We start from the raw sequence: 12035 nt of genomic DNA on the forward strand, positions 1-12035 counted from the left end.
CAGTGCATCTTCACTTTCCATATCTATGTATTTAGTTTTTTATCCCCGTTTCAGTGTCAATAAGCAGCCTTATTATTCCCTCTTTTATCAAAACTCCTCAGTTATGTCTGCCCCAGCACCCAAACACACTTCCATCCCTTTTGTCCCACACTCCACCAACTTTGTAATGCTTCAGCAGTCTTTAGCAATGTGTCCAGTTTGACTTTATGTGACTCGTGCAAGTCTTTAGCAGCCTCTCCTCTTAGATTCTCATGATGATGATTCGGGGCTGGACCGTCCGCCATTCTCAAATGCGTCCATCTTGTCTTTGTTCTTTCAGTCCATTTTCTTTTTTATCTGCAACTGGGTGTATTTCACCAACTATATGGTTCTTGTCCTGTGAAGAGCTGTGCTTGCCCCCTTCAAGCATGATAATAGTTCCTGTTGTTCTCCCAAAGGTCAAAGGTGTCTCATGACCAGGGACAGTCCTCTGTTGATTTTGAGGCAGCCAGTAGAGTACAAGGACTCAGTTCAGGACTTGTGCCATGCGCTAGGGCAGAACACACTGGGACACAAATTTCACAAAACTATCTTCGTGTTATCAATCTTCCTGTGTAGTATTTGTTCCTTACACCCCAAATCTTCCCATTAACATATTGTATCCTATCAGTTGCGCACACTCATCATCTTACTATCAAGCCGCCCTCATCAAAAGCTTTTTTTTTTTTTTTTTTTTTTGAGTAATCCATCCACCCTACCCATTAACACGGCTAAAATCCTTGTTCCAGTGTTTATCATCAAATAAAGTTCCGAAATCCTTTGTAATAAACTGTAATGTAATTTAACAATCTACCAACATGGTTGTATATGCGGTGAATGTTATTGTTCAATCTATAGGTCATACAGCGCCGGTGTTCCAAATATGACACTCCTCCTTGATTTAACATCTCATAAGTTATTATTGTCAGCAGCGCTAAAGGATAGCGCTTGGAAGTGAATGTCTTATCGCCCAATTTAAAACACATGCCACATTTGAGCTAGTATTCATTCCTTTATTTATTTCCCATCCTCATGTTAGCTGGCATGTGTCAGAATTAAAATGGAATTTTGCTTTTAATTTTAAGTCTTTCAAAATTGCGATATCCTTACTGCACCGAGATAAACTGTTAAATATATCTTTAAAAACAAACAAAAACAATCTATGCTCCTGCACAGACTCTTAAAAGTGGCACCCAAATGCCAGATTACAAATCAAACCTCCTCCTTCACTCTCACATTTTTGATAAAACAGTCTACTTATCTAGACACTGTCATCACATACGAAATAATGGCCTGCAAATTAAATATAATGCTGTTGCTGTGGTCCCTCAAAACATGTGACTAGGATTTGGACAATTATTAACCCCCATCAATTGATCAATTATCTCCTCACTAAATTCCTAGCCTGTTGACCTATCTGCATAAAGTAGACATTTACAATGCAGGGGATAAGAGAATAACAAGGAACACCTTAACAATAAACACAAGGAAAACCTAACAATAAACAAAATAAACCCAAACCACAATCAAAACCAAATAAACTAGGCCCATGACCTATGTAGACCAACACAGTACTCCAAATATTTCCCCATTAAAATTTAAGCCTTTTTGTGTAGAACACCATTGATTTCTAATCATTGACCTAATTTTATCCTTAATTTAATCCCAATCACGAATGCCCACTACTTAATACTTTACTTGGTGTGCTTTTGATAAAAAGTGCCCCCCTTGCAATGTCGTTTTTATTTGTTGTTTTTAACTCTAAGTGATTCAAATCTTTGACTTATCCTTACATGTGTCCTTGTATAGTCTTATGTCATAACCAATCAATAATTCCTCCTAAATTTAAAATCTGCAACCATAATTTAATTTTATCCAATTCTACAATGTATGTTCTCTCTTACTCTCACATTTTTATGAGGGCTGGGCACTCTCCTCGTTGGACGAGTTTCTGACCACAACCCTCAGATTATTCTATCATTTCTAATTTTTACATTTAACAATGCAAATCTGATAAACCATTGTCTAGCACACCGTTTCCGTGCACCAATTTAACGCAATTCCATCCTTTATAACGAACTGATACACAAAGACAAACATGCACATAAACAAACACACGGGCCCACAACATAGACATGACAATCTTCCCAGCTGATAACAAGGATGGGGTGGGAGGCAACTGAAGTGCGGAGAGCCTCGCCACCAATGTAACCCCCCACCTCTGTCCAAAATATGCATTTGTGCCCACCTGACCGTTTGGCCCAAATTTTAGAGCCGCACCCTTTTGAAAACAAAAATGGTTACAGTTTAACCCCACCACACAATGGGATATAACATTCATGCTAATTAAATATATATTCTTTATCAAATTCTTGTTAAGCCATTTTTCTGACTCCAACTCTCATGCAAAATCAAAATAAAATCAACAATTTTATACAAATCAACTTATTGTTCTTCATGAACCACAAATCATCACTTCCATCCCATGAACAGCACCACAACTAATCACTCACTTCTTCAGTCCCATCTGACAGCCAAGCCTGCTTTCCACACAATATCATCATAGACACACTTCAACAATTATGTAGCGACCTGGTTAACCCAGTTACCCTTCGCCCTAGACAACAATATAAGTCTCTAAGGTCGCACTATTGAGGTCGCCAGGCATCCGTCCTGCTATATCAGCGATGCCTTCACCATTTTTTTTTAATTTTTTTTTTTTCACGAGTCCCCGACTCGTATTGGTGGCCTGGCCGATCCAATCGACCCCGACCTTAGGCAACAGTATAAGTTCCTAAGTGTCTACTACTGAGGCCACTCAGGTGCCCATATGCTAGTCACTGGCATCCCACAAGTTCCAGCGGTGTGAGCGCCCTTTGCTGATCAGACAAAGTCCTCACCACCTTTCTCTTAATTCACCACGACTCGGACATCCCAGATGTCCCTCGCCTTAGACAGCCCTATAATGTTCTAAGGTCACACTATTGGAGTCGCTCGGCATCCGTACTGCTATATCAGCGACGCCTTCACCTGTTTTTGTATTTTTAATTTTTTCCACAAATCACTTTTACCAAGTTCCACACAAACACACACTTCTATACAACCACCATTCCTGAACACAGAGCTGAAATTATTAATTTTTGTATTCCGCTTTCACTCCACAATATTGCTGAACTGGGAGAGAGAAAAAAAGTTTCCCCCTTACCTTTTGTGCCGATCGGACTGCAATACTGTTGAGCAAGAGCGGAGAACGAAGAATCCTTTGTGGAGCATGCACTTTTCCTTCTGAAGAAATCACGTCGGATGGTCACCATTTGTTGGATTTTGTCCACAATTTAGGGAGCGCGTTATCTGCGCCTCACGGCAAAAGCCTTTGCCAATCACCTGTTATCCAATTTACTCACTGCGTGCTCGTTTGATTTCTTCAGATTTAGGAAAATGCAAAGACACTGAAGCAGAAATTAGACTTAGACAGATTGGTTGAGTTCAATCACAATTCTTGTTCAAAAAGCTCTGTTTTCAGGAAAGTACAATACAGCGCTGGGCCCTTCAAGAGCGGAAAGTCTCCATTCAGAAAAGGCAAAGTCCAAGGTTGTTAGATCAGTTTTATATTCAGTAGCACATTGTGGGCTGGGATTGATGGGCGATGAGTCTTCGGGGTGGGGCAAGTTCGAAGGAGAGTCTGCTTCCATGGGAGTGGTGCTGGTTATGGGCGATTCGGTGTGTTGGTGGGGGGCTGTTGGTGTGTGTGTGTGTGTGTGTGTGTGTGGAGGGGGCTGTTGTCTTCCATCCCGTCTCTCGGCCTTGGCGATCATCTTTGGCCGAGTTCTCGGGTGGCTCCTTCTGGCACCCACTGGTTTTATCTCCACGTGACCTTCCTGTGAACATTCTTCTCCAATCTTGGACATACACTGTCGTACCGCATTCAACCGTATCTTTTCTTTGTTAGACAAACTATTTCCCTCTGTGCAGAGCGTTCAGTAGTAATCAAAAACTGGCGTCTAGCATTAGTCAAAACATAAGATACAATCAAGTACTGAACGGTCAAGACGACTCTGGCCGTGTCCATGATTCAGAGAAAAAACATCAGGCATGCATTCCACAGTTCCTTAAGGGTCATTAAGCTATTTAGGCAATATATCAAAAGTCATTTGTTATTTCAAAGTCCTCAGAAATATATATATCAGATCATAAAGTTATAAAAACCTTTCTCATCACCACTTATCAAAAATGTCTAGTTATGTCTTCTTTATTGATTTGGTGTGTACGTATAATTATATGCTTCAAATGTTTCTTTTATTTATTTAATATGTGAATATACTTGTCTGCTTATGTACTTTATTCAATGAGGTTTGAGCATATCTGTTTTTGTAGCGAGGCAGGACTTTTTGTATTTCGACCTCATTCCTTCACTATCCATCCATTTTCTGAACCGCTTCGTCCCCACGGGGGTCGCGGGCGTGCTGGAGCCTATCCCAGCTGTCAACAGGCAGTAGGCGGGGGACACCCTGAACCGGTTGCCAGCCAATCGCAGGGCACACAGAGACAAACAACCATCCGCACTCGCACTCACACCTAGGGACAATTTGGAGTGCTCAATCGGCCTACCAAGCATGTTTTTGGGATGTGGGAGGAAACCGGAGTGCCCGGAGAAAACCCACGCGGGCCCGGGGAGAACATGCAAACTCCACGCAGGGAGGGCCGGAGGTGGAATCGAACCCGCACCCTCCTAACTGTGAGGCGGACGTGCTACCCAGTGCCCCACCGAGCCGCCGCCTACTAAATAATTAAATAAAAATAAAAACGAGTTCTTGCTCTTTTTCAAAACCAAAATTGAGTTTGAAAACAATAATGATAATTTGGTTATCGATGTGATTGACATTTACATTCGGTTTTCAGCTTTCTTCGCGTGATGTCACGTGACGTACACGGAAATTCTGAACGCGACGTGGGCAAATGGTCTCTCCTCGCTAATACGCGTTATGAGGTGTTGTTAAACTGATCTCGACTAGTTGACTGGTTCAATTCATCGGGTGAGTTTTTTGAATTGTTATTGTTTTTAGTCGCTAGCTGTTGTGTTGTTAAAAGCGTTACTTTAGCGAGCTAACTGTCTCGGCAGCTGCTAACGTAACGGCCGCTTTGCTTGACACGTTGCGAGCTAGCCTAGCTTCCATTAATCTGAGAACACTAACGTCAAAATTAGTAACAAAATCACTACCGATGGGTATATGTATTACGCTAGTTATGACCACGTGTAAGGTCTGACTGTGAGCGAGCAGTCAGTGCGTGTCCGTCTAACGTGTGCGCGTGTGTGCGTACGTAGGATGGCCAGTGTGGAGCAGTTGGCTGCGGTGGGTTCTGTTCTGGTGGACCCCCGTCAGGACCTGACACAGCGGTTCCGAGCTCTATTCACTCTCAAGAACCTGGGAGGTACATTTCAAGGGTTTTGAATCAAATGTGTTAGAAACGATCCCTTGATTATGTGAGATTTAAATGTAGTTGTATTCACATGCACATTTGTCTCTGGACCCCCGCATCTTCTCATGCATGGCTTCTTTGGACTTTTGCTGGGTTGAGCCATCATAGACATGCCCACCAAATTTCAAGTCAAAATAGCATTGGGCCTTAAAAAAAATCATGGGGTCAACCGAGGGAATTGTCGGTCACCACTACCAAATGTAAATTTCTAGCAGACCACCTGCCAAATTAGCTTTGAGTATGAGACCTTTCCATTTAATACTTGAGCCCGGCGCGTTTCTTTTGTGTTAATTGTGCATCCCACCGTGATTTTGAGGCGCCGAGGCAGTGGAGTGGATCAGCAAAGCGTTCAATGATGACTCAGTGCTGCTCAAGCATGAGCTGGCCTACTGCTTAGGCCAGATGCAGGACGAACGCGCCATACCCATTCTCAGCGCCGTACTCAAGGACACCCACCAGGAGCCCATGGTGCGGCATGAAGCGGGTGAGCGGCAGTAGTTCTGCTAAACTTTCGGTGTCCCCCAGTGTTTCCGCTTTGTTTCCGTTGGAAATAAAGTGGCGCTTTTGTCTGTTATACTAGGAGAAGCCCTGGGAGCCATCGGGAGCCCTTCAGTTCTGGACTTGCTGAAGGCCTACAGCCAGGACCCTGTCATTGAGGTACTGGGGATGTGACTGAGCCAAACTATTGCATTCAAACTCATGTTAAATGGGGGGATCACACACCTGCCACTAGTTGAGGAAAAAGGCCCAAAAAAAACATTTTGGGATAAATCTTTAAAGTTTCGTGTACCCCTTCTTAATTCCATTTGTGGCTTTGATTAAGAGTCAGTCCACATTTCCGTTATTCACGTCCTGGCAGGTGGCTGAGACGTGCCAATTGGCCTTGCGTCGTTTGGAGTGGCTCCAGAACGGCGGCGACAAACAGCTGCAAGATGGCAACGTGGACGACAACCCGTACGGCTCTGTGGATCCGGCGCCTGCCGCCGCCAGCGCGAGCGTTTTACAGCTCCGCCAACACCTGCTGGACGAGACCCTGCCGCTCTTCGAGCGCTACCGGGCCATGTTTGCGCTCAGGAACCTGGGCAGCCGGGAAGCCGTCCTCGCCTTGGGCGATGGTAAGACGCCGGGACCGCAACCATGTCGTAGAAACCCAGCTTTGAACTTTGATTGAATTTGTAATGGGCTCCCGGTTTGGTTTTGTCTTATGTTTGAGATTTAGTTCTCAATTGGCGTTAACTTTTTTTGAGTACTAGTTTGTTATTTGGTACTCCCCTTTTAATGACGTGGGCCTAGTCTGATTTTTGTTTGTTGCTGGAGTCTAGCCTGTTTTTTGACCTATTTCTTGACCTTTCGAAACTGTATAGTCCAACCTCTACATATGAATTTAATTCATTCCGAAAATGTCAAAATTGGACCTAAATGTCAATATTTTGTGTGGCCACCAGGCATGGAGTTCACCAGTGCTTCACTGGTGGCCGCACAAAATATTGACATTTGGGTCAAATTTTGACATTTTCAGTTGGGGTGCACTTACTTTTGTTGCCAACATTTTACACATTCATTGTTGTATTTTGGGTTACTTTGAAGTAACAATACATTTACGTTGCTATCCAAGCTCTACAGTGACTACCGTATTTGCCGGTGTACAGGTCGACTCGGTGTATAAGTCGACCCCCTAAAATTCGACGGAAATTTACGATTTTATGATACCGTATTTGCCGGTGTATTGGTCGACCTTTTTCGATCCAAAATCGACCGAAAAAAATCGACCTCGACTTATACACCGAGTCATAAAATTTAACTTCGTATTCATCGCTTCAAATGTGATGGTAACCAAGGCTGTTTCTCATGCATCTCATTGTGCGTGGGTGTGCGTCCGTCAGGCTCATCAAACAGTGAGAAACTGAATCATTATAAAGCGTTCGTCGCATTAACACGCATCCTCAGCAACAATTTCAAATATTCTCACCTCAATAACGGACATCGAAAGCAGCGACGATGACTGCTAGGGGGAAGTACTGGGTATTGAGCGAATGTGCGAGTCATCGCGCGTCAAGCAACGACAACCGGTACGTAAACATTCAATCGCCATGTCTAAATGAATGTCGTTGGCACTTAGAAAATATTCGCCAAACTTGGCCAGACTTCCAGGGGAAGAGGCCGAATTTTCACTTGTTCTGGCCGACCGGAGGAACCAGCCGAGGCGGACACTTTACGGCGGTTGAGTCGTTGGCACTTAGAAAATATTCGCCAAACTTGGCCGGACTTCCAGGGGAAGAGGCCGAATTTTCACTTGTGGTGGCCGACATGGGGAACCAGCCGAGGCGAACACTTTAGAACCGGGCGGCGTGCGCGAGTGCGCGGCCCGCTGGAAGTCGAATGAGGCTCCGCGATTTCATCCGCGGTGCTTATAAAGTGCCGATCCGCTCGGCCGGAGCTATTTTCGGCCACCCGGCGCGTGTGCACGGCCTCCCGGCTGTGCCGGGCGGCGTGCGCGAGCTCGCCGGCTGCTGGAAGTCGAATGAGGCTCCGCGATCTCCTCCGGGGTGCTTATAAACAGCCGCATGCGCACGGCCTCCCGGAATTTGAACACATTTCGTCAATAAATTTCGCATATTGAATTTTGAAGTTTAATATAATGCAACAATTGAGCTCGACTTATACAAAGGATATATCATAAAATCGTAAATTTCCGTCGAATTTTAGGGGGTCGACTTATACAACGAGTCGACTTATACACCGGCAAATACGGTATATCCTTTGTATAAGTCGAGCTCAATTGTTGCATTATATTAAACTTCAAAATTCAATATGCGAAATTTATTGACGAAATGTGTTCAAATTCCGGGAGGCCGTGCGCATGCGGCTGTTTATAAGCACCGCGGAGGAGATCGCGGCCGGCGAGCTCACGCACGCCGCCCGGCACCAACGGGAGGCCGGAAATAGCTCCAAGCCGAGCGGATCGGCACTTTATAAGCACCGCGGAGGAGATCGCGGCCGGCGAGCTCGCGCACGCCGCCCGGCACCAACGGGAGGTCGGAAATAGCTCCAAGCCGAGCGGATCGGCACTTTATAAGCACCGCGGAGGAGATGGCGGCCGGCGAGCTCGCGCACGCCGCCCGGCACCAACGGGAGGCCGGAAATAGCTCCAAGCCGAGCGGATCGGCACTTTATAAGCACCGCGGAGGAGATCGCGGCCGGCGAGCTCGCGCACGCCGCCCGGCACCAACGGGAGGTCGGAAATAGCTCCAAGCCGAGCGGATCGGCACTTTATAAGCACCGCGGAGGAGATCGCGGCCGGCGAGCTGGCGCACGCCGCCCGGCACCAACGAGAGGCCGGAAATAGCTCCAAGCCGAGCGGATCGGCACTTTATAAGCACCGCGGAGGAGATCGCGGCCGGCGAGCTCGCGCACGCCACCCGGCACCAACGGGACGCCGGAAATAGCTCCAAGCCGAGCGGATCGGCACTTTATAAGCACCGCGGAGGAGATCGCGGCCGGCGAGCTCGCGCACGCCGCCCGGCACCAACGGGAGGTCGGAAATAGCTCCAAGCCGAGCGGATCGGCACTTTATAAGCACCGCGGAGGAGATCGCGGCCGGCGAGCTCGCGCACGCCGCCCGGCACCAACGGGAGGCCGGAAATAGCTCCAAGCCGAGCGGATCGGCACTTTATAAGCACCGCGCAGGAGATCGCGGCGCCTCATTGGACTTCCAGCGGGCCGCGCACTCGCGCACGCCGCCCGGTTCAAATTTTCTAAGTGCAACGCACAATGAGATGCATGAAAAACGGCCTTGGTTACCATCACATTTGAAGCGATGAATACGAAGTTAAATTTTATGACTCGGTGTATAAGTCGAGGTAGATTTTTTTCGGTCGATTTTGGATCGAAAAAGGTCGACCAATACACCGGCAAATACGGTACTTAACATTGTCTCAAAGTGTCATTTCTTTAGTGTTGTCCCATGACAAGATATAATTAAAACATTGCAGAAATGAGAGTGGTGTACTCACTTTTGTGAGATACTGTAATTGTAAGGAAATCATCACCTTCCTTTTTTCACCGCTACTACCATTTGCGTTAGCCTTCTTGGGAATGATTACGTGACGCTGACGTCATCCCGACGAGCCGCTGTCTAGCGGGCTAACCACGATGTCGTGTATGTTGGGAATTACTTCTGATGTTGAGTCAAATATTTGATCAAATTTCACATCGTATGTTGAAAAATTTGTATGTTTAAGCAATTGTATGTAGAGGTTTGACTGTATTTGTGACTTGATTGTAGACTGGTTCTTGACTTGGTTCTGAACTCGTTCCACTGGCCCCCGATTCAGTTCTAGATTGGTTTGTGACTCGTTTGTAGTCGAATGACAATGCAAATGATTACGTAATAATTACGTCGTTTTTTAGGCCTACAGTGTTCGAGCGCACTGTTCCGCCATGAGATCGGCTACGTCCTGGGTCAGATGCAACACCCCGCGGCGGTCCCGGCCCTCAGCGCCGTACTGGAATGCGGCGGCGAGAGTGCCATGGTGCGGCATGAGGCGGCCGAGGCCCTGGGCTCCATCGGCCAGGACGAGTGCCTGGCCGTGCTGCAACGTTTCCGCGGTGATGCTGAGCGCGTGGTTAAGGAGAGCTGTGAAGTAGCCTTGGACATGCTGGACTATGAGAACAACCAACAGTTCCAGTACGCCGACGGGCTCGCCAGACTGCAAGGATAAACAACTGGGGGGGGGGGGGGTTGATATGTGTATATAAATAAATATTTTGGAACAGTTCTTTACTTGGGACATTACATTTTTTTTTACTTAAAGATTGTTGTTCATGTTCTGATCTTAACTTCTTTTTTTTTGGTTGTTCTTGATTTAGTTGATAACGGGGGTTCATTGTTATTCTAGATTATTCATTTTGTTTTTCTTTGGTACCTGATTAGTTCTCGACTTTATTAACGTGGTTTGGATTGTCAAGATTGCCCCCTAAATCCTTGAGCATAGCAGGACTTCAAGCCGGGCCGGGTCTACGCAGGGGCAAGAGGGGGCAACGACCCCTCTAACAGATGTCCTGCCCCCTCAAATCAAACTTTTAGAAATGAAAAATCCGCTGATAGAAACACACGTTAATCAGCCCCCTCTCTTCTCTCATGTCGGTGCAGTGTGTGTCCTCACACAGCTTGCTGTCAGTACTCCGCGCCCCTCCGTAAACATCCAATCACTGTGAGTATGCAAACGAGGCAAGACGCAGCCAGAGAGTGTCAAGTTACAGTCAGCGCCGTAGGAGTTGGAAGAAGCAGTAAAAACTCCACCAAACTCGTCGTAGTGACCCGTGATATAACTAATGATTAACAACAACTCAAATAATAGTTAATATAACATATTATATGTTCCCCCCCCTGAGGGATTGCTACCTTATTGTAGTCAGGGGGTTTGCGTGCCTCAGTGACCCTAAGAGCTATACCAGCAGAAGCTTAAGTCTTCAGGTGGGACACCCAAGCTGGACAGGTCTTAGTGTAGAGGCCTGACAAGAGTGCAATCCACTCCTCCAGGTTGAGATCTGGATACTGTTAGGTTACGGATTTTAGTTATTGATCTGACTCCAAATTGCGATCAACACTTAACACATAAATTGCTATGTCCTGTTAGGTTACGGATTCTAGTTATTGATCTGACTCCAAATTGCGATCAACACTTAACACATAAATTGCTATGTCCTAATCCACACACTGGCGCACCTAACAATTTTGCGAGTTCGTTCTGTCAAAGAGAAGACCAGTAGATCAATTAGACCAAATTGACCAATTATTTATTCCTGACAAAGTGCACTAATACAGGCCTCGGTCCCGGGTCCCTCACACTAAAACTCGTGCGTTTTTGTGACCACCAAAAGACGACACATTCTTCCGGGTTGCCCAGTTTTAAAGAAACACAATATGAATATTAAAGCATGCAAAATATTGTGAGATGATTGGTCGATGGCCATCTCCTCCCCGCGTCGGCGCTATCGCTGAGGTCAGGTGGTTGGAATTTCCCGCGAAGCCGGGCAACATAGACGTGCTGTTGTTCTCGTTCCTCAACGACCTTCAGATTATCTCGTCCGGTACTCCCTGTCTGGGCCTATACACAACACTTCCAAGAAAACAAGTTCATGCAGTTTGCCTGCACATTCTTCGCCAACCACCAATCCACACGAGCACTCCAATACTAGATATTATATTAATATGATTATAAGTTTAACACAACCTTAAAATATGCTTGCAAACTCCCGAAAGCACATTTCCCTTTAGTCCTAATCCACACACTGGCGCACCTAACAATTTTGCGAGTTCGTTCTGTCAAAGAGAAGACCAGTAGATCAATCAGACCAAATTTACCAATTGTTTATTCCTGACAAAGCGCACTAATACAGGCCTGGGTCCCGGGTCCCTCACACTAAAACTCGTGAGTTTTTGTGACCACCAAAAGACGACACATTCTTCCGGGTTGCCCAGTTTTGAAGAAACACAATATGAATATTAAAGCATGCAAAATATTGTGAGATGATTG

At 46.0% G+C, this 12035-nt stretch overlaps 1 protein-coding gene across 1 annotated transcript; it reads left to right on the plus strand.

The window, feature by feature from the left end:
* Positions 1–4894: 4894 nt before the first annotated feature.
* dohh (deoxyhypusine hydroxylase/monooxygenase) lies at positions 4895–12024 on the plus strand. The gene is made up of 6 exons (XM_049721097.2): positions 4895–5051; positions 5342–5448; positions 5813–5980; positions 6077–6153; positions 6356–6611; positions 9907–12024. Exons 2-6 carry the CDS (start codon positions 5343–5345, stop codon positions 10215–10217), a joined length of 918 nt encoding a protein of 305 aa, XP_049577054.1. The 5' UTR covers positions 4895–5051; position 5342; the 3' UTR covers positions 10218–12024.
* Positions 12025–12035: the final 11 nt, after the last annotated feature.

This window comes from Syngnathus scovelli, chromosome 10 (assembly GCF_024217435.2).
Source record: "Syngnathus scovelli strain Florida chromosome 10, RoL_Ssco_1.2, whole genome shotgun sequence".
NCBI lineage: Eukaryota > Metazoa > Chordata > Actinopteri > Syngnathiformes > Syngnathidae > Syngnathus > Syngnathus scovelli.